Source organism: Xenopus laevis, chromosome 5L, assembly GCF_017654675.1.
Source record: "Xenopus laevis strain J_2021 chromosome 5L, Xenopus_laevis_v10.1, whole genome shotgun sequence".
Taxonomy (NCBI): domain Eukaryota; kingdom Metazoa; phylum Chordata; class Amphibia; order Anura; family Pipidae; genus Xenopus; species Xenopus laevis.
Window position 1 is genome coordinate 98,367,015 of NC_054379.1, and position 24,287 is coordinate 98,391,301.

The 24,287-nt window shown below is 37.4% G+C and overlaps 1 protein-coding gene across 5 annotated transcripts in view; it reads right to left on the reverse strand.

Moving 5' to 3' along the window:
- The window catches only part of LOC108716926 (adhesion G protein-coupled receptor B3), a 490,100-nt gene that overhangs the window by 118,937 nt on the left and 346,876 nt on the right, over window positions 1–24,287 (reverse strand). For all 5 annotated transcript variants that reach the window (XM_018263507.2, XM_041563155.1, XM_041563156.1 and 2 more), the window contains 3 exons: window positions 6,942–7,068; window positions 5,735–5,838; window positions 817–919 (listed from right to left, as the gene is read on the reverse strand). In XM_018263507.2, the coding sequence (XP_018118996.2) occupies window positions 817–919; window positions 5,735–5,838; window positions 6,942–7,068 (334 nt within the window). The remainder of the gene's footprint in view (window positions 1–816; window positions 920–5,734; window positions 5,839–6,941; window positions 7,069–24,287) is intronic.

Genomic DNA, 24,287 nt, shown 5'->3' on the forward strand with positions numbered 1-24,287 from the left:
TATAGACATCTACACAGCAACATGTCTTGTATGTATATTACCGAAAGATGCAATATAAAGTGCTATAATGTATGTAACCAAATCAGCCTGTATATATACATCCCGATGCAGGAACAACACAATTTAATTTTCAGAGAGAAAGAAAGAAAGAAAGAAAGAAAGAAAGAAAGAAAGAAAGAAAGAAAGAAAGAAAGAAAGAAAGAAAGAAAGAAAGATCTAATCTCCTTTAAGAAATTTGTTTTTTTAATCCATTACACAGAGGGTAACTAACTGTGTTGCACCTTACTGCACCATGAAACAAATAATTATATCAATTACCATTTCTTAACACAGCTAGATAACAAATGGATACATTTCTCAGGAGGAAAAGAGTATGATTTTTACTCACAGGATAAATAGCTTGCGTTAATTTATTTTGTTTAGCCAAGCAACATTATTGCATGTTGTAAAACCCTGCCATAAATGTGGACAGTCAAGTTATCTTGTTCTTTTATAGCCCTCATCCCACACTTATATCCAAAAAGATAATTTTATGTTGAGGTAAAAAAATCTGACATGTTTAGGAACGCATAAATAAATATCAAAGTCGTTAAACGTGTAAAGCGCTAGAGATTTATCATAAAAAAAGTGGAGGATCATTTTATTTATGCAGAAACAAATACTTTTTAAATGAGGCATCTTCATTTAGCTATGGGTTATGTCTTAAGCCAAAGAGAAATATTCAACGATATTTTGTGTAAACAATTTATTCCAACAAGAAAATCATTAACGAAACCAACAGGAAAACTATTAAATTAAGGGGCATATTAACCTTACCTTGTTATGTATCTGTGTTTGGCCCACAAGAATGAGTATATTGGATGAGATTATGGACAAACAGAAGTTTATAAGAATTATAGACCTCTCAGACTTGATGTACCTGCAAAGAAGGATAAATAAAAATTTTTACTGGTATATGTATTATGTGCATTTAAAAAACACATATTTATTTTTATATGGTTTGTATATGGCCAAAAAGAATGCTATTAAAGGGACAATTTTAGGCAGCAAAGAAAATCTGGCATGAAAAAGTGGTGTTTATATCAAAATCATGCACAGGTTTGGCAAATTCCACTTGTTTTATGTAGGTTTCTCCAATATTCATTGTTTATTTCTGCACTGCATTTACAATTCATAATTTTATAAATTATATGATACATACATTAAGGGGTTATTTACTCAAACTAATTTTTTCCCCATATTTTACCAGAAACAAACTCGACCTAACTCCCATCCACCAATCTGGCTAATTTACTAATAGTTAAACTCGAAAAATGAATACCTTAAATTTTTCGAGAAAACCAGCATCAAACACCCCAAAACACATGAAAATCGTGAAGGCAAAAAACATCTTCAAATGGTTAAAGGGACTTTTGCCATTGACTTTTACATGAATTTGACTAGTTTTAGGTGGAGTGTTTTAGGATTTTGATTTTTAGTTTTTTTCTCTAAAAATTCAAGTTTTTAGAGTAAGCAAAACTCAATCCGTAAGTTATAATTTTATCTGAATCTGCTTTATTGTCTTTCCTATTGTAAATGTATTTTGTAGTTTTCAGCTCTGATGCATGCTGTCCATAATCAATGCAATTCTTAAAAGTAGCTAATTGCTATCCATGGAATTTGAGCACTACCTCTAGCAACCATTTACTTCCATTCTTTTATGTTGCCTGTTGTCCCAGTTATTTATACACTGCAAACATTCCTTATTATTATTTAGATCCTCTATTGGTTACAGTGACTCTTCATGTTATCCTTTGGTCTTTTGTTTCCATACAGGAGTTATCAGTATTGGAATAATACTTAAAAGCTGACAATAGATGGTAGAAAGAATAGTGTGTTGGAAGTGACAAAGAATATCAATGTTTCAAACAAAAATGGACACACACAACCTGAATGGTAACTGCCATTGAGTATCTCACACAAAATTACCCTTTGTGAATATAGGGTACAATTATTGGCTATAGATAATATTGCTCCTATTTATAAAAACATAAGCACAAGATTTTACTGTCTATTTATGGAAAAGGCAATATATAAGACAATAAGCTTTAATACCTCACTTTAAGATTTTTAATTCAAGTTTTCTCACGATTTAACAAGATCGTAAAAATTTGCATGGTAACATTTGGTAACAAAAAACCTGGCAAATCTTTAAAGAAGTTAACAGGGGGTGTATTTTCAATATTTAAGCTAGTTTTAAACAGTTTGATTTGTAAAACAAAATGGAACAATGTTATTTCCGCTTCAAGTTTATTTCTGTGAATTATCATGATCAAGTTAAAGTTTTTTGTAAATATGCTAAGAATCGGAAAGAAATAGTGATTGCAAAAAGAATTGTTTTTTACAAACAAATTTATAAACAACTCGAACTTAATAAATCTAATTCTTCATGACAGTAGGTAAAAAGATGAAATTTGCTAATTTTCAGATATGACATTTTATATATGCATCTGTAACATATTATAATTACACTGCCATGGCAAAAGCTTTTTAAATTCTGTGCATTTTTAAACTATATGATATCAAGCAGCATCTCAGAAGCTATTAAGGTAGATTCTTTTATGATCTCTTTTATGATTTGCTTTGTTAGGAAACTGTATTTTGGAGAAAAACAAAGTCCTAATACTGTATGACTGGTTCGAAGGAAATACTCATAGTTTAAATCAGTCTATAATTATTAATTATAATAAAAAAGAGTCAAGGCAGACAGCGCTTATGAATTTTCAACAATTTTTATATTTGACTACAAACTGTCATGCTTTGAGAATCCCAGAGGTTAAAGGCAAATTGCTTAGTCTCTTGATTAGTGACACTGCTGAATCTAATACACATCCAGGTTCTGAGAGAGCTTTAGCACAACTTTGTGGGGGTTATTTATCAAGGTCCGAATTTATCTCAGTATTTCTAATATCAAACCTCGAGCAACTCAGAATTCCCAAATGGACCTTATTTATGAAAAAAAAAGCCAGAAAAAAGCCAGAAGAAACTCCGAATTGTTTTTTCTGAGTTTTCTGAGCTTTTTGCCCCAAAACCCCAAAATCATCAGATATCAGTATGGACATCAGCTCAGACACTGGAACCTTCCCCAATGACTTATACAGGGCCTGGAGAGCTTTTAGATGCCGGGGTTTCAGATTCTGAGTTTTTAGACCATTGTACTTTAATAAATCTCGAAAAATTCGAAATTTTTATCTTTGCTCCAAAAACTACAAATTATTTGAGGGTTCAGATATTCGGAGCTTGATATATAACCCCCTGCATGTGTAGTTATAGACAACAGAACTGTATTTTAAGGAGCTTGAGCTTTATTTTTATAGTGATATTGTGTAGTCCTGTAGATACTTGCAAAGCTTTAATAATACCAACAGAGGAAACAAAGATCACATTAGTTAACCCTTTAATATATACAGGTTCAGCAATTAAGTCCCACATGTTATGAGACACAGGGTGAAGGATGTCCCTGCTCCATAGTGATTACAATCAAAATTGGTGGGTAAATAGGAGGTTGATGGGTGCTGCCATTCAAAATGGTTGTGTCACTGGCCCAATAATGCCAAGTAAATATACTGTGATAGTTTTCCAAAAGGAAGGCTTTGAGACTGAGGGTGGAGACTGAAGGAGCCTTCCTTATGGATGGATACAGGTACAAAATCCCAGAGGTAAACAGCAGCAAAAAAAGAAATAAAGTTGATGAGAGGATGAAAGATGTAAATGGATGAGGGTAGAGAGAAAAGACAAGGGGGTAATTTATCAACACTGGGTGAATTTGCCTGTGGGCAGTAGTGACTGTAGTATGTGAAAGTGAACCTTAAAACAAGAAGAAAATGTGGTAAAAGCACTGCTGAATATGACAGAATGCTTACATACCGGTTACTACAGGCGATAACGCAAAAGCACAAGGAGCAAATATATATAGACGGTTAAATCCAAGAGGCCTAAAGCCTTAAAGGAAAACTATACCCCCAAACAATGTAGGTCTCTATTAAAAGATACTGAGTAAAACAGCTCATGTGTAAAACCCTGCTTCATGTAAATGAACCATTATCATAATAATGTACTTTTTTAGTAGTATGTGCCATTGGGTAATCATAAATAGAAAATTGCCATTTTAAAAAATAAGGGCCGCCCCCTGAGATCGTACGATTCACTGTGCACACATACAAACCACATGTAAGGTCACATGAGCCAATTAACAGACAGAGTTCTGCCTTTTGCTTCCTCACTTCTTCCTGTTACAGTTAGTGTTGTAGTATTTCTGGTCAGGTGATCTCTGAGGCAGCACAGATAGAGTCACGAAATGGTGGTTCAAGGCAAGAGATGTAAAATGGCAATATTTATGTAAATATATATTCCAGTTTGGTACAATTCTTTAATATTTCATTCAATTTGATATAAACTATCTGTTGCTTAAGTATTCATTTTGGAGGTATAGTTTTCCTTTAATAGGTATGCTACCAGAGAGGCCGAGGACACATGGATGTACTTTTTTTTTAGTGAGACCAATATAGCTAAACAATTCACAACTTCTCATCTCACTCCTTAAAGTTAGTCACTAGCAATGAGTCAATATAATGAGTAAGAATTGGGAATTGTAGGAAACACAGGTATATGCACTGGGAAGCATAAATAAAGATCATATTGAGTCATATATACTGTATCCACATGTAACAGTATCCAGGCTTAAAGTGATCCACAATTGTTTATGTTCTTCTCTTGTGGTGCCTATTGATAATGAAGCTAGAGTAACCAAATGTCATGCCAGCTTTAATTACAGTAATTATAAGTATAGTAAGTATAATTTTATTTGATATTTGCATTCAAACTAATATGGTGTGCTGCCTGCAAAGAGAGTCTTCAGTTATCATTTACAATAGTAATTTGTGCTCTGCTAAAACCAATTCAAAACATACAGTATTTTACCTTGAAACATACAGTAAAAAGTTGCATGCATAATTTCCCAAGAGTGTTAAAATTTAAATTGATTAAATACACTAGGCAAAGTCTGGGGCCCAAGTATGAATTTTGCTGTGCTGCAATAAAGTCAAAGAAAATGTTTGGTGTGATGATAACTTCCAGTGGCTGCAGCCATATAATGATGTGTTAAATTAGATACCTACTTATTAGTACTGCAGGAAATACTTCTGATTTGCTGGCACAAGCCAATACCGACTACACTACTAAGAGAATGCACAATGAGAATTCGTGGTAAAGCCTATCTATTGGATCAATATCATGCCAGCAGTGAAGTCTATTCTAACCTAACTTTGTGTTCATGCCCTACTTCAGCTTCATGAGCACTGTGCTAACTTTGCTTTAAGGGTAAAAAAGTTTCTCAGTAAAAGTATCTCTATTATTATATCATGTGATACAGTAAATCTACTTAATAACCTGATAGAACAAAGACATGTTACAGAGATCTCCTTCACCTACATTCTACCTGTGTCTCAGTGATGGTTTATTTGGAACACCACTTGGACAGGCCACATAAATATCGATTGCGATTGGTTTGAGTGTATGTATTAAGGAAATAAGCACTACACCTTGACAAAGCAGGAGACTTGACATTATGTAACTGCATTTTCGCAAGTTGTAAATAATTATTTGATAACCACATATCCCCCTAAGATAAAACATTGATTTAAAATGCAGTAGTTCTGTACATGAGACACTTAAATAGATCCATATATTAATATACCTCCATAGCGCTGCATATACAACTGCAAGGGTGATCAAGGCCAAGCATGATAAACCACAGCCAATTATCAGAGTTACTGAAGGAGTACCTGAAGATTCCATGATCTGTTGAATAAAAGATAAAATGTTCAATATCAGTCAGTGAAGTTTTGTAAAACTTTTGTTTTAGTATAGTTTTGGAATGCAAATTTTAAATGCCCATTGTTGGGAATTCCAAGGCATTTAAGTAGCAGTTGCACATGTGGTTTAGTGTCAGCACAATAACACTGTATTAGACATAAACATGAAACAACTAAAGTTTTTTTTAACTTACCTACACAACATGCCTACCCTTTACTCACCCTCCCTTTTGCTTGCATTAAACTTTTAAGCCATACCAAACAATCCACAAACCTTGATTTCTAGCTCCCTTTTCAAAACCGAATGCGAAAAAATGAAATGTCATGTCAATGCATTCAATAATTCCAAAGGAAAAATTCAGCTCATTTGTAACAACAGCATTTGTTAGAGTGGTGATCATACGCATTTACAACTTTGACTGTAGGCCAGGTTACAGCATTCACACTTCACATTGTATTTCCCTGCAGTTAACAGATACTTACCATATGGGGAACCAATTTACTTCAGAACGGAACTAAAGGACAAATATATTCTGCTTTGAGTTACACATGGAATGTGTCTGTCTCCATTCTCAGGGCAGGTTTGAGCATATATCTACAGAAGATAAGTGGTCCAATGCTCAAATGCTGCAATTGTTCCCCCCTTATTGGTTTTTTTTTCCTGTGGTTTTACAGTAAGTCATAAAAAGTAAGGCAAAATGGGCACAATAAAAGTGTCTAGTAAAGATGTGCAATCTATTAGGCAATCTAGGCTTCACCTTGCAATGGTTACTATATGGTATGCTCTCCCAGTCTTTGGAGATAATTTTCTGTATAGCAGACATTGCCATCTTGCCCAGCTGACCTGAATGCTTTCTCATACAGTATATTTGCCTTTTAAGAATAAAACATTCCCACTTACAACACCAGAGACTTGGATCCTTTGTGGTGATTAATTGAGTTAGAGCACAAACACACATAAGACACTCTGCTTCCCTGAATAATCTCCTCACATCTGGCTAAACAATTATGTATTTAAGGGACTGTACGCCCAAAAGGTAACATGTCCCGGCTGTGCATAAAAGTCTGTATGGTTCCTTTGTTACTTACTATTTCTCTAGGTTGCTGAGCCAAAATGGCGAAGGTAGAGAGACGATCACATAAGCATTTCGTATGGGATGCATCGGTAAACACTGTTTTACATCCCTGGGTGGACCAGGTTCCGAAGGAGTCGTTCCTGCAAGAGGGGAGGGGGGGGGGAGAGAAATAAAAGATGACAACGTTACGCCTGACGACTCAAAAAAAAAAATCCTTGGGAAGAAAATGTAAAATGAGAGCCGCAGCCTAATGGAGAGCACCGTTTGCTTCCAGCACACGAGCAGCAGCGATATGTGTGAGTGCAGCTGATCTAAGGCTCCTTCATTGGGATGCACCTCCAGCTGTAATGCGGGGCAGGGGGATACAGTGCGGGGAGCTGTCCAACGCTCTCGGTGCTGATTACTGGCTCAGCTCTGTCCAGCCCTCAAGCAGCCGCACAAACCTCTCGCTGAAGCAATGGATTCATAGTCATACACATCTGCTGCTGCCGGAGAGAGCGAGCTCTTTATTCTGCTTTCTCGGGTTCTCTCCCCGGTCGCTACCAGGTCCTGGCACTGCTGCACATAACACTCTATTTTTATTCAGTTATCTATGAATGTGTGTGTATATGGATATGGATATATTTTCGTCCGGCATGCTCTTGGCTGTATTAATTAAATAGCGGCTGGATGGATGAGGTGGGAGAGAGAGAGAGAGAGAGAGAGGGGGAGGGGGAGGAATTCACCCTGGAAACGGGCAGCGTCGGATTGCTCCACTCTGCCTGGGGGGAGAGTAAGGGGAGATGGTTTTGGGCAGCAGTGCAATGGATCTATGGCAATGGCACCAAGCAGACCCTTATGGCTGACAGTTGCGATTTTTATAGGAAACGCGATATTAGAGTAATCGCCGCTATCTTTCTGTATGTAGGCTGTTCCCTGACACTGGCAGGCCAACATTCACACCATTCCTTAACCCATAATGCCACGCTCACTGACTGACACATTGCCTTTTCAGAGAGCGGCTGCCTGAGACTTCTCTTGTGGATACAAATCACGTGTGTTCTATCAGCCCTAACACCGTCCCAAAGCGCCTCTGTGCCAATTACCTTTACCCCCTCTACAAGAATCCTATGTCTGGGTATTCACTCAGGGATATGCCCGGCTCATGTTGCTCTACAGCCCCCACCCTCCCCCAATTGCAAGGAATGTTGGGAGTTGTAGTTAGCTGTAAGGTCGCACATTGTATGAGGAGTAAGGATCTGTCACCAACACTGCTTCAGGTGTCGCATTAATAATAAGAGAATGTTAGGGAGGTGGAATATAACAGATTCGTTGCTGTTTTGGTATATGGAGGGTCCATCGCAAAGAAAATCCATGTGTCGTGAATCGTGATACAGATACGTGATAGGGAGAGAGAGTTTCCCTGCATTACTGTTTCAATGCATTGCGGATAACTGGCTGCCGTGCCCCCTGGCGGCACAAGGGTTAATACCTTGCAGTATTGTCTTTCTATTGAGCTAACAAGCCTAGCACTCAGCAAATATCCTTCAGGGGATCGATTCAAAGCAGAAAACATAGAAATCTCCTCCAAAATGGCTCACTGGTTGCTAAACATCAGCACAGGAGTCATATACCTCAGCTTTATCACCTTCTACCTATCTCATGCATCTGGATGGAGGGAGAAGCTTTCGACTTAGAACAGCAAATAGAATCAGCTAGGCAGACATTTACATTCCTTAAACATCCTCTTTCACAAGCATTGTCTAGTGATACTGCCAGCACAATGAAACACTGATCTCTGTAGCCAGCATATTGGTATCATTTATACTAATCACAAAATTAAAGCATTCTAGCTGAATTGCATTTGGTACAGGAGAATGAAAATTCATTGTAACAGTTCTGTCTCCAACATTCTGAGTGTAATATTTAAATATGATCTAAATACATATTTTATATATATATATATATATATATATATATATATATATATATATATATATATATATATATAATAAACAAAAGCCATGCATATCTTGTAAATTATATCCTTATAAACAGTGAGTAGTGATGTCATTTCTGTCACATGACTCACTGAAACTTGTGTATTACCCCCTGTTTCAAAATATGAGAATATTCGAAGTTACCGTGGAGTTCCATGACCTGTATAAAAACAATAGGCCTTCAGACTTGTGTTTTTATATGGTCAAGAAACTCCTCAGTAACTTATAATATCCTTATAATTTACAAGAGTGGGTACTTTATTCACAAAAAGAGCCTGCAATCTGACCTGTTTGATGTCTGGGTGCATGGTCAATTGATATTGTACATAATAGAAAGGAGGATCAGCACTCCAGTTCTGTGGGCCACTGGAATATATTTTTTTTCCTTTATGCTGATTAAGTTAAAGGGATCCTGTCATCGGAAAACATGTTTTTTTTCAAAACGCATCACTTAATAGTGCTACCCCAGCAGAATTCTGCACTGAAATCCATTTCTCAAAAGAGCAAACAGATTTTTTTATATTCAATTTTGAAATCTGACATGGGGCTAGACATTTTGTCAATTTCCAAGCTGCCTCCAGTCATGTGACTTGTGCCTGCACTTTACGAGAAAAATGCTTTCTGGCAGGCTGCTGTTTTTCCTTCTCAATGTAACTGAATGTGTCTCAGTGGGACATGGGTTTTTACTATTGAGTGCTATTCTTAGATCTACCAGGCAGTTGTTATCTTGTGTTAGGGAGCTGTTATCTGGTTACCTTCCCATTGTTCTTTTGTTTGGCTGCTGGGGGGGAAAAAGGGAAGGGGGTAGATATCACTCTAACTTGCAGTACAGCAGTAAAGAGTGATTGAAGTTTATCAGAGCAAAAGTCACATGACTGGGGACAGCTGGAAAACTGACAATATGTCTAGCCCCATGACAGATTTCAAAATTGAATATAAAAAAAATCTGTTTGCTCTTTTGAGAAATGGATTTCAGTGCAGAATTCTGCTGTAGCAGCACTATTAACTGACTCATTTTGAAAAAAAATTGTTTTTTTCCCATGACAGGATCCCTTTAACTATATTACAGTGGCACACAGAATTGGAATGCTGGTCCTCCTTTCTATTATATCAGTTAATTATATAGGGCAGAAACACATATAATTGTTAATTTCACACAAACCATAAACATTGATGTAAACTAAATTCCTAGCCCTGGTTCGTGTACACAGGGTATACACAGGGATGAATGAGGCAGCTTTAAGTCTCAGGCCTCCACCAGCAACAGACTCAAAGACACGCATGTGCTCATTTGTTTAGAGATTCCTGCATGCAACAAAATCCCATCACTTTTTGCAGTTTAGATGTACCAAAATTGAACCATTAGGGGGTTACTTATCAAAGCTCGAGTTTATGAGGGTTTTTTCTACCTTGAATAAACTCACAACTCAAATGTTTGCTTATTTATGAAACAATCAGTTTGTAAAAAGCTTGATTGAATGCAATCTGAGAAAAAAAAAACTCAAACATCACAAATTTATCCAGTTTATAGGCTAAAATCCTCAAATACTTTGAATTTATCAAGTTTTCAGATTTGGGCTTTTAGCAGATTCAGAGCATAATCATTCTTGAAAAATTCAAGTTTTTTTACTGAAAATCCAAATTTTTTAATGAAACTACCATAGAAAATCTCCTGTTTTTTTAAGAAAACACAAATCAACTTTTAATAAATAACCCCCTTAAAGTCATGTGAATTTAAAGCTCTGGAAAACTGAACTGTGCAATATTTTTTTCACAATTGGTGTAATTTCTTGATTTTCATCAAATCTGAGTATGCAGATTATTGGAGGATATGGTACATTATATTCTTTTGTTGTGTCATTTTTAAAAAGTTGTGTATGTTCATAAAAGTAAGTACACTGCAATTTACACCAACGTCCTTGAAATGAAGGGGAAGGGCAACAAAAAGCTGTTCTTAGAAAACACGTGCAAACGTTAATGCAATCTCTAAAATGACAAACTAAAGGACAGGCCTTAATACAGTGAATATGCATTATATATTTTGCAAGAGTTGGCATGATCTGCTTTAAGTCTGTGTCCACATTCACATATTAAATAAATGTCAGTGATGCGTTACAAACATTACATTGCAGAATCTACACAAAGATCTGGTAACAGAGGGGTTAAAATAATGCTGTGTTGCTCTGTTATCATCTTAAAAAAAAACCTTAAATACCTCGAACTGAAGTAAAAATCAATAGCTTCATTAAATCCTTCTGCAGGCAAATTACATTTGCCTCTTTAGACAAGACAGAAAATATTTGGAGATGAACCATTTAGATTGTAACAGCCTTACCTTACAAAGATGAACAACCCCTGTATTGCATGAACAGCTGAATACAATGATTTATATAAATTGTACTCTAGATAAACAAAATTTAAGAATTTAGATCAGCATTTGGTTGCATGACCCAAAAGTGGTTACTACTGCAGGGAAGTTTTATTTCAACCTTAATCATAATTACTTGTAAACAAAAGATTTATTTGGAAAATATTTATATTTAGGAGTTTGAGCATACCCCTGAAGCCGTGAAGATGTGGAATTCTCTCCCTGAATCAGTTGTACAGGCTGATACATTAGATAGCTTTAAGAAGGGGTTGGATACTGTAGCTTTTTAGCAAGTGAGGGAATACAGGGTTATGGGTAATAGATCATAGTCCAAGTTGATCCAGGGACTAGTCTGATTGCCATTTTGGAGTCAGGAAGGAATTTTTCCCCCTCTAAGGCAAATTGGAGAGGCTTCAGATGGGTTTTTTGCCTTCCTCTGGATCAACTGGCAGATAGGTAGTTAATATATATAAAAAAAAGGTTGAACTCGATGGACATGTGTCTTTTTTCAACCTTACTTACTATGTTACTATGTTACATACATATATGCATATACAGCACACATAAACAGGTCAATAAATGCTGTCTCTCTCGCTCTCTCTCTCTCTTGAAAACAAACTCTTTACTTTCTCCCTCTTTTCCAATGCTGTACATTTTAACAGTAGAGAAAAGTAATAAAGGGAAGACAAACATTGCAATAAATAGTAGTGTACAAAGAATCATGGGGGAAGAAGCTCCCTGCCCCATATACTAGGGGCCATATTTATATATATACGCACCGAAGGACCTGTGCCTGGGGTGGCAGCTTTTGGTGGGGGCTGCCCTTGATTGCCTATATAACTGCATACTGCATAGAACAATAAAAATCCCCCCACAGCCGCCATGGGAGACTTTCTGCATTAATATAGCGGTGGTGCCAGGGGTGAGGGGTACAGGGCTCATTGTGCAGATAACAGGAAGTGACATTTACCGGAAGTGTGTGACATCACTTCCATTTGTTGGGGTGCTGTTAAATACAACCCTGCCTATATACACAAAGATTTGAGAATTGGCTCTAAAATGCCAAGACTGGGCCAAATATTATTCTAGTTCTCTAAAAGGTAGGATCTGATATTTTTGGAAGAGGTAGAGAGATTGTTCAATAATAAAATCCCAGAGGAAAGTAGCAGCAAGATAGTAACGTTTAAGACAATAGACAGTACTGAATGTGAATGGAGGAAAAAGATGGAGGAGATAGCCAGGAATATAAAAGGGCACAAATGAAGAATTGTAATGGGGAGCAGAACAAAAGATTATATTTTGAATATAATTTTTAGCCAGTTCAACTTTGTACTTGTAACCTCAGTTTTTTTTTATAACAGCAAAAAACCCAGACAATTATATTTTTTTAGGTTTTTTTCACCACTTTTTACCAAATAGCCTTTATTTGATATCATGGAATAAATATTTCCTAGCTTTGCAGACCAAATGACATAAGCCATAGAAGTGAAAAATATATTGACTGAGATATATTTTCTGTTGTCTTTATCTGTCACTCTATCTAATTCTGTATTCTGAAATAAAACAAAATGCTTACAAAAACAGAAGCAGCTACAATGAGGGATTACTAGTGCCAGGTTGGTTCCTGGTGACTTTCAAACCTTTATAGAGATTCTGCTGTGCTGCTTTTGTAAACAATTAGTTATTAAAGAGGATTGGTAAGTGTAGCAGTTTTGATTTCATGAATGTAGTCAGCAGTTTTGTCGTACAGGAAATTTTGACCATGCCAGTTTACCCATGGGAACCATAGAGCAGCTAATTAGAATAGCATCTTAAAACTGGTCCAATCGGTTGCTATAGGATACAGGACCAGAGATTATTTCTTAGGATCATTATTAGGAGGGATATTATTCCAAGAAGTATTCAGCATACAACTATGTTTAATATTAAGCAACATGGCACTGTGGAATTGGCTGTGGAATTGGAAATCTTCTAGCAGAACCATGACCCATAATATACAGTACACATTTGTGAATACATGATATGTGACTTTTATTAGTATACTTTGCACTCTGTAATAGGCGTCTGAATCCGCCCAGAGCTGCATTTTCAGCTACTCAATGCTTTATGAAGCATTGCAAAGGATCACAATTGTTTTTTTCCCAGTGCTCCTGTGGTTTGCTATGTTCTCATAAAATGTTTGCTTTACAAAATCAGTTCTTGGGCTGCTGTAATCATTTCACTGATTGGATTAGCGCTCTTGCAAATATCTATCAATACCTAAATCACATTTCTGTAATTTTATATTTCAAAGTAAAGCAAGTAAATGCATAGGATGTCTTCTCTGTTTACAAATGAGTCAATTCCCCAAATGCAATCAGCACATCAGGTAATGTTGAATCACCCATAACAGGTCAAGTAAATTTTATCTTCATCCGGCTGCTAATTAATGTATACAGTTATAACATGACACTTTTGCCAGATATGCAGTGGAACACTCATTAATCATTAAATGACATAATACTGAACAGGAGTCTAGATCACGGATAAACAGCATGCATTTTGACATAGACAAGGGCTCATTTATGAATGCAAGTGCAATAGGCAAAGTGCAATTTTGGATGGAACTCACTTTCTTTACCCATAATGCAATTTGTTTTCCCTGGAGCTCTGCATCAATCTGTTCAAGCACAGATTTGTAGGGATGTAGCGAACGTCGGAAAAAAAGTTCGCGAACATATTCGCGAACTTGCGCAAAAATGCAAGCGGTTCGCGAACGGTTCGCGAACCCCATAGACTTCAATGGGAAGGCGAACTTTAACATCTAAAAAAGACATTTCTGGCCAGAAAAATGATTTTAAAGTTGTTTAAAGGGTGCAACGACCTGGACAGTGGCATGCCAGAGGGGGATCAAGGGCAAAAATGTATCTGAAAAATCTGCCTGTGTGTGCTTGGAAGAGATAGTGTAGGGGGAGAGCTGTTAGTGATTTCAGGGACAGATGATAGTAAGTTTGCTGGCTAGTAATCTGCTTGATACTGCTCTGTATTGGAGGGACAGAAGTCTGCAGGGATTTGAGGGACATTTTAGCTTAGGTAGCTTTGCTGGCTAGTAATCTACTGTTCTCTTTAAACAACTGCCATACGTTGACCTTGTAGGCATTGTTTGCCCAGTTTTTTTGGACGCAGCCACTGAAGCACAGTTGCCAGAAAAAATATGCCATATAAATGCTGAAAATAGTAATTTTTCGCCATACGTTGACCTTGTAGACATTGTTTGCCCAGTTTTTTTGGTTGCAGCCACTGAAGCACAGTTGCCAGAAAAAATATGCCATATAAATGCTGAAAATAGTCATTTTTTGCCATACGTTGACCTTGTAGGCATTGTTTGCCCAGTTTTTTTGGTCGCAGCCACTGAAGCACAGTTGCCAGAAAAAATATGCCATATAAATGCTGAAAATAGTAATTTTTTGCCATATACGTTGAGTCAACGTATGGCAAAAAATGACTATTTTCAGCATTTATATGGCATATTTTTTCTGGCCTCTGTGCTTCAGTGGCTGCGGCCAAAAAAACTGGGCAAATAATGCCTACAAGGTCAATTTATACACTAATACAGCGATGGATACGGATTACGTAAAATATATTATGGCTGCTTGAAAAAAGTCACTCCGGTGTTTTTTCTGGAGACGGTAATATTATGGATATTTAGACAGAATGTGAACAAGGTCACACAGCTAGATGGCAGTTGGTTGAATAACACACTGGGCAAAAAATGCCTACAGGGCAAATAATGCCTAAAAGGTCAACTTATACACTACTACAGCGGTAGTAAAATAAAAAAAAGTAAAATAAAAAAAAAATGAATATTAAAAAAAAAAAAATTAAAGTTGGTGCTGCTGAACTACTAGGAGCAGCAGATTAGCACACCAGTCCCACTCCCCAACACTGCTAGACTAATAGCACTGGGCTCTTATAGTAGTAGTAGTAGTAGTAGTAGTAAAACAACAAAAAAATAAATAAAAGCAGTCCTTACAAGGACTACTGTTATTGCAGCAGTCAGCAGATGAGATCAGAAGCAGGACAGCTGCCCACTGCAGCTACATACAGAGCACTGCAGTAGAAGGTAGATTACTAGCCAGCAAAGCTACCTAAGCTTAAATGTCCCTCAAACCCCTGCAGACTTCTGTCCCTCCAATAACAGAGCAGTATCAAAACGATTACTAGCCAGCAAACTTTCAACTGTCCCTGAAATCACTAACAGGCAGCAGCTCTCTCCCTACACTATCTCTTCAGCACACACAGGCAGAGTGAAAAAACGCTGCAGGGCTTCGGTTTTTATAGGGAAGGGGAGTGGTCCAGGGGAGAGCTTCCTGATTGGCTGCCATGTACCTGCTGGTCTGGGGTGAGAGGGCAAAAAAAGCGCCAACAATGGCGAACCCAAAATGGCGAACGTCGCGCGACGTTCGCGAACTTCCGGCGAGCGCGAACACCCGATGTTCGCGCGAACAAGTTCGCCGGCGAACAGTTCGCGCCATCTCTACAGATTTGCACTTGGCACAATCGGGCATAAAAATTACATCTGGGCAAATTTTTTAGGTGAAAGTCTGCTGAGTCTATTGACACAGCCTGCAGTTGTAACCCAGGCTCACACAATGGTTCCAGGTGCAGGCAAGGTAAGGGTCAGATAACAGCAGAGGGAGTGATGCTTGGCCCTCGCTTTCCCGCAGGCCGAGTTTCAGCCCCAGGTTGAATACGCATCTTTGTGAATATCATCAATGTCTGCTCAATCTTGTCATTAATTTATCACTTTGCACTTCAAGGCAAGAGTGATGCACACTTTTAGGGGCAGATTTATTAAGCTCGAGTGAATAATTTGAATCAAAAAATATTCGAATTTCGAAGTAATTTTTTGGGTACATCAACCATCGAATTGGTCAAATTCGATCGAATTTGATCAAATTGAATGATTCGAACGATTCGAAGTAAAAATCGTTTTCGACCATTCGATAATCGAAGTACTGTCTTTTTAAAAAAAACTTCGACTTCATACTTCACCAAATTAAAGTCCAATGTAAGCCTTTGGGGACCTTCCCCCTTTTCTAAGTTTTTTATGGTCGAATAAAAATCCTTTGATCGATCGCTTAAAATCGTTCGAACGACTTTTATTCGATCGCTCGATCAAAGCTTTTGCGCTAAAATCCTTGACCCTTGATAAATCTGCCCCTTAGTGTTAAAGGGAAAAATATGTTGTGGCTTTTGGACCAGATTTTTTGGATTGTAAAGCACATAGGAGCAAATTCACTAACCTGCGGAGTTGCGCTAGTGCAGGCATCGGCACACTTCGCCAGGCGAAGTTCCGCCAGGGTGCCGCTTATTCACTAAAATCCGAAGTTGCGCTCAGGGAGGTGAACAGTAGCGAAGTTGCCCTAGCGTTAATTCGTCAAGGAAAGCGAAGTTACGCTAGCGATGCCTAATTTGTATACGGCGCCAAGTTAAGTACAATGGACGTATATGTAGCAGCAAATACATTACACTACACAAGCCTGGGAAAGCTTCATAAAATAAAATAGAGTTGTTATATTGCCCTACACGTGCCCACTGTATACTTTAGGTGCCATATGTTAGGAAATGTAGGGGGAAGGAGGGTACCCCCAAAAAAATTTACCATCTTTTTTTCACCCTTAAAAAAGGAAAATACACCAGCATTTTTTTGGAAAAAAATTCTACTTTTTTTGAAGCAATCCCTATCTACTCTATTGCACTTCGCCTGGTCTGAGGTGGCAAAGGCAAGTCTGGCGCAAGAGGTAACGTTCAGTAAAATGCGCAAGTTAGTGAATTAGCGTAGTTACGTCCCTTCCCACTAGAGCAACTTCGCTTGGCGTAAGGGTACGAAGTAGCTCTAGAGTAGGTCCACTTCGCTAGGGAATTTACGCCAGCACCCGTTAGTAAATCGGCGAAGTAACGAAATGACGCCATGCTGGCGAATCTGCGCTAGCATTAAACGATTCGCACTTTAGTGAATTTGCCCCATAGTGTTTTCTTAACCGGGAGTTTAAAAGAATTTAATGTGGATATAAACAATGTATTTCTCACAGTGTCGGACTGGGACACCAGGGGCCCACCCAAAAACCTTTGACCAGGTCCCACTAATTAATCTTAGACCAGGGGCCCACTCTTAGTACTATTTTTCTTCCTCTTCTCACTCAACCTCTATTCTCCTTGTCTCTTTTCTTTACATACTATACTCTTTTTTTCCCATCTGTTTAGCCTCTTTGTTCTCATAGAAATAGGGAATGGCCATGAAATAGGTCAAATGTTTAGCAGCATGAGGGCACAATGACACCTTGGCCCACCGGGACTTTTCCTGGTATCACAGTGGGCCAGTTCGACACTGTTTACTCATATTTACAACCCAGTTACGTGTGTGGTAAAATGTGTTCCATAGTTACATCATTAAGTTGGGCTGAAGACCAAAGTCCATCAAGTTCAACCCCTTGAATGCACATAGAGTATACAATCATACATATGCAGAAATATTTATACACTCATACTGTATATATAAACTATACATACCAATATCTATATTAATTGTATATTAATTCATTTTGGCTGCTAGAAAGGTTTGTTTTTGTTGTTGTATCTCTGCCAGTTATATCCACTTTGACAACCTAATCAAAATGTAGAATTAAAATAGTACATCCACCCACAGTCATTTTAGGTGCATCCAAATCCTTATTTATGATTTCCCTTTGAGGCTTACACTGTTCAATTCTTGCATCCTCTGTTGTACTCTATTAACTCAGCTTTATGAAAATTAGTAAATTATCTCCAGTTTTTTATGGTCGGTGAATACTAATGAGTTATGTTTTGTTTTGGATATTACAGGCCATTTAATTTTAATAATATATCTCCACTCCCATCTTTAATGAAGCAGCATTATTGTTTGCTTGAAGTTGTAGCAGCCCTCACTTTTTTTTCAGTTCTTTTCCTTGTACACTAATTTTGGGGTAACATTCACTCACTTGGTATTTACTGAATGATGTACAGTATGCAGAATTGCTATTGGTACCAATATTGACCTATCACCACTACACTAACTTAGAATCTCACCTTGGATCTCTTAACCGTCTTCCTAGTTTTACTTTTGGTTAACCCACCAAATTAAAACAATAGTAAACCAGGAACTAGCACATTTATTTTGTTTTATTGTGGGTGCTGTTTTTGCCTTAATCTTTCATTACCCTTCTCACATTATTGAGCATTATCAACACCATAGCAAGAAATGCCTTATTGCTATATGTGAACAAATAGATTTGTGTCTCAAGCAACAACTACTAAAGCATGAACCTCATCTGTTCCTGCTAATATTACTGCAACCTTCTACAGTACTGAGTAGACATCTTTGCTGTTTTCAATATTAAATCTATTCTCTCTTTCCTGAACCAGAACTATCACATTTACAGCTCAAATGTATATAATGGCTCCTATGGCTCACTTTGTTTTCTGTTCCTGGATGACTCCTGCATGAAACAATTAAAATCCCATGGGGCACTGGTTTCAGTGAGTATAGATAAAATAATCATGGATTTTTTTCAATTTGTGGAACCAGATGTGTCTGTGTCGAAAAAATTATATTTATTTGGAATCTGGAATTTCAGACTGTGTTTAAACACCTTTTCTACATAAGCCCAACTTAATGAACTCATGGCAACAAATGGTTATATTTCCCCTTTAAGTAATCTACTTCAATATCATGGCACCCACATTCAAATTAGATCGCTTGTCACATTGATTTTGTGTTGAGTACATTCTGACTCATACTGTATATGAGTGGTTGCACTTTGTGGCTTTTTTCTAGTCCACTCAATTAGATTATAAAAGCAGCAGGGCAAGCTCTTGGTTCTTTTGACATGTGGAGGCCTATTTATCAAAGCCTGAATTTTAGCTGTTTTAGAGGTTTTTGAAATTATGACTAAACACACAAACTCTAAAACTAGGAATGTTATGAAATGCATTAAAAGATCTGAATAAAAAAAGTATGAATGGAAAAAAATGCACTAAAAAATACAATACCTCAAAAACCTAAAAATTCCTAGCAAAAAAAAATATGAAAACCTCTAAAAGTCTGAATTGATTTAAAATGGTCCAATAGGATCAGATCAGCTCCCATTAACTTCTATTGGGCTCAACTTTTATCTGGCAACGTTTTGTATTAGTGGTTTTGGCGATTTACACAAAACAAAGCTCATAATTTTTTGAGTTTTTAAAAAAATGGGAAAACCACAACATTTTAGAGATTTGTGGACAAAAAAAAAATCAAAATTCAGTAGTTATTAAATGGGCCCCTTAACGTCTTATTTATGAATACAGTGCATGGTGCAATTCACTATGTTTTTCATCCACTATGTAGTGTTTTTCCCCAGAATTGTACCGTCCCTGAGGCTTTATGATGCCTTGCATCCTGCATAGTTTTGCACAATGCATAACAATATCGGCTAAGTAGTGATGAGCGAATCTGACCCATTTCGATTTGCCAAATATTCGCAAAACAGTGAAAATTTTCCAAAATGCATTCAAGTCTATCATCAAAAAGTTTTTTTTTTGACGCACAACAATTTTTTCATGCATTAGATTCTATGGGATTTATTTTTGCAGCGAAACAGCATTAGCGTGCAATTCACATTGCTAAAGACACTACCTGCAGGAGCAGCCTGGTTTACCATGTCCAGGGAGGTGCTAATTTTAGGGTTTCCTTGTGTCAATATATACAGTTGCATACAGTACAATATGAAAGCAAGTTGGGTGGGTGCATTGGAACTCTCACAAGTAGATGCAAGTGCAACAAGTTTAGGCACAAGTCACTTTTATGAACATTCTTGATAGGTGCACAACTTTGTGTCGATTTTTAGTACAATTTACTGTCATAAAAGAGCCTTCCTGTCTTTAAACTGGGATTATAGTGTATGCCTACTTGTTTACTTACTTGCTTTGCACTAGCACATACTCTTTTGACACAGTTCTACAATGCTAAAAAATCATTTCAATATTTTATTTAGTAGGAAGGTGTCCTCTTGCTATAAAGTCCCTATGTACTAGTAGAATGTATCTGTGAATTCTTAGAATATAATTATTTGTCACCATAATACTTTCCAGTTCTTTAAATTTAAAATGAATCAATAACAAGAGACATCAAGAAAGCTTGAATGTACTTCTTTCACTGGTACCTTTTGTTCTATATATTGATTTTAATGTTGTTTGAAAACTAGCCTCTTCAGGCATCAAAGAAATACTTTGTATTTGTACTTTCTAGTGTATATGATATAGAAGAAATATGGAATAATAATACCACTTGTGGTTTAACACATGGTATATTTTGCATGCGTATATTGGAAATTGAATTCTGCCCAGTATGGCTAAAATAAATTAAATAACTGATTTTGTTCTTTACTTCTATGCTTTTCAGAATGTTTCTAACTCTACAAGTGCTTCCCTATAACAACCATACAGAAAGGCATGACATCAGTCAGTCTGGCAATTACAAAGTTACTGCTGGGACATCATTTTCAGCTGAACCTTTGTCCTGCTGTAAAAATATATTTTATAATAAAATGGGGGAGAAGTGCTACAAATCTATTGTTGTAATAGTTAAAGGAGCAAGACATAATTATGAAATTACAGATTAGAGCACCAAATTGTGCTTTCTTTTGTTTTTTTGCATGATCTTTCGTACCAGAACTTTTGTGACAGTCATGGCCCAACCCACTCTGGTCATTATATGAACTATTATAAGTTTCTTTACTATGTATTACCTTTGTTTTACCTTTTTTTCTGGTAGACCAGCATGTTGAAACACCAGTGGCATGCCCAACTAAATATTATGGTTATCCAGTGAATGGTGGAGTACAGATTACTGCAGGGAGTCTGGAAACTTGCCAGACACAAATGCATTGCCAGTTTAGACACTTATGTGAGTTTCTAATATTCAGACTGGTAAAGTCAGGCCAGAATATAACAAAAATGGACAGACTGGAGCGCTTAAAAAGTAAAGTGTTTATTGCCCATTTGCACTCTGCACTGGATATAGAAGATTTGCTATAGGTCTCTGCCCACCAAACCAAGATGCAGATACCTGTATCCCCCCAATTTATATAGTGAGTGGGTGGGGGGTGGCACGAAGACGTACCCCCACCTTGCACACCATTCAAACATGCAATTTGGGAACAAAAGAAGACGCTGGTCGCAACAGAGCCACTTACCCCCTGCCAAATAGCAGTCAGCAAGAAGAGTCAATACCCTAATTACATCCCTATTATTTTTAATACAAAATGGACAAAATAGCCAAGGTAGCAAATTTAAAAACAAGGTCACAATATAAAAACTCAGTGCTAATATATATAATAATGTAAATAAATATAGGATAAAAGGTATCACATTCTCAGGTATTGCATTGTAGCAAAACAAAGGTAGTAATGAGAGAGATGGGGAACTCGACTGCATTTGTGTGTATAAGGGATTTACTTGGACTAAGTGACATGATCTTAATTAAAGGTAAACAAAATATCTGGTTAGTTAACGTTATTGCGTGACAGACTATAGCTGCAAGTAACAACTGCACTTAAAGAAGAATCAGTATCTTCAAAATCATCTTTAAAATGTGTCATATATACACAGATAAATATCTATCTTTATCTATTAATAACTGGAAATTCATTTCTTAAAGTTACCAGGAGAGCTTTTGCTGCCCTGTTAACTTGTGGGGGAATGCAGCCTGAGACAAGGTTCTCACCTTGCATCATGGCAGAAACAGACCTGAGTACGTGACTCAATAGGTGCAGATATATTTTTTACCCTTAAATAAGATGATTAAAAGTAGAATATTACAATATTTAAAGCTTGATTTAAATAATGCAACAAACATTTTACACTTGGGATTTCAACCAAGTTGTTTGTTATGGGTTAAATCTTAAAAAATGCCCAATATAAATACTATATACACTATAAAAAATAATCTTCCATCTACAATAGAAGGGGTTCTGTACATTTGTGAGCTGGTGGTTTTATAATTTACCTACAAAATGCTGAAGCCACTATATAACTTGCAGTCATAGGTGACTCTAGGCTAGGCCTCCCCAAACCTAATTCCTCTGTAAATCTAATTTAGCCTGCAGCATTATGCTACACAGGTATCTAACTCATAATAATGAGGGATGCAACAGGTTCAAAGCATACACTGGCATTGCAAGTCAGCGTTCTATGGGGAGGGTTGATATGTGAAAGGATGCAAGTGGATGACCTTAATAATCGAGACACTGTGTTTTCTACCTTGCAGGCAATTGACTCTGCTGCTTTTGCCTGTCTTCCTTCCCATTGTAGGTTTAGAACCACCCAGCAAGGGGCAGGACTACGTAGAAGAATCACTGAGCTGTAGCGATGTGCAGGTCGGGTTTTACCCAACCCTAACCCACCTTCCATGAGCCCGTACCTGCCTGCCCGCGACTTCTGGGTTCCTTTTATCGACCCGCCCCACTGATGATGTCACAAAAAGGGGGGTTAATAAGGTGCACGTCTATAAAAACAGGAAGTCGGAAGCCGGCAGACCGACAGTGCAAGGTGGCAGACGGGGAGAGCAGGAAGAAGAGCTCACCCCGGACCCACAACCGGAGGTGTGAGGTCGGACCGAACCCGCCCAACCCGCAGGTATTGCACACGATAATGAAGCGCTCAACCTTTGTGCTCTGTCTCGTCAGACCAGGTGCTTAGTAGTGAATTACCCTCTCTGCCAAGGGTTAAAGTCATATATTCCATCCATGCGACTGTAGCACACTGACAATAAGTTTTGTTGTGCTTTATATGTTTATTGGCTCATTTCAGTAGACAAAAAGGCAAAGCTTTGGGCCTCACAGGGCCCTTTATCAACCAGAGAGGATTGGGCTGGCCCCGCACATCACTACTGAGCAGGGAAACTCGTGTATATAGGAGGAGAAGGTGTGTAGTGTAATAAGCACTCAGATATTCATTTATTTAACTTAGCTGCTATGCTATAGCTGGGATTTTTTTGTGATATATGGGACCTGAAATGTTTGCAAGATTTTCCTAACCGTACTTAATCCTGGATTTCGATAAAATCTCCTAATACTGGCCTAAACAAGCAGAGCCATGGAGCTACAGAGTGAAAATTTTAGGGCCAGGATCTTTTGGCACTGTTTGGGTTTATATAGTTCTGCTGGGGTGTATGGAGGATTGTCTGGCTGCAGGGGTCATTGTGAGGGGCTGAAGGAAAATGCAAAATAAATGTGGGGACTGAAAAAATGTGTAAGGTAGCTTTTGGTATGGAATTCATCTAACTTCAGGTTCTTATTTAGCGGGAGAACTATAGGATTGAATGTAGATGACAACTTTAAAGGACCAACATCACTAAAAATAATTGGGTATTTCTGTTACCCTGCACTGCTACTAACAGAATCTTTGTTTTAGCACAACAGAGTTATCAACATGTGTGTGACAACAAAATGTTTTGGAAAGTCTAGGATGTTAACGGTCATTGCAGCCTCCCCAAACAAAAAAAATCACCATCCGCCTATGCTTGCAGTTCAATATGCAAATGATTTCATTAAGTCTAAATTACTTTTGGCGTTGCTAATGTACTAAATGATAGCAATCTGCCCATTGCTGTTTCTGTACTCCTAGTATTAAATCATGTTTACATACAGTTTTATTTCCATTATGCTTCTAAGTCTTCTATGCTTTCCAGCTTATCCGCACATTAGGATAAAAGAAGTAAGCCATTTGGTACAGTAGCTATGGAATACAATATCAAGTCAAGTAAAAAAGCTATCAAAAGCGTCATCTCCCAGTGAATTGGTTGGCCACTGCTCCGTGTGGGAAATGTGTTTCTATGCTATCAAGAAAGCAGATATACTTATTCTGTATTCAAGGAATACAATAATTAACCTGTGAATCGCATGATCATATTGCTGCAACTTCACCATGTACTTATGTAGCCAAATATCAGTATCTGCTGTTATAGTCCTGA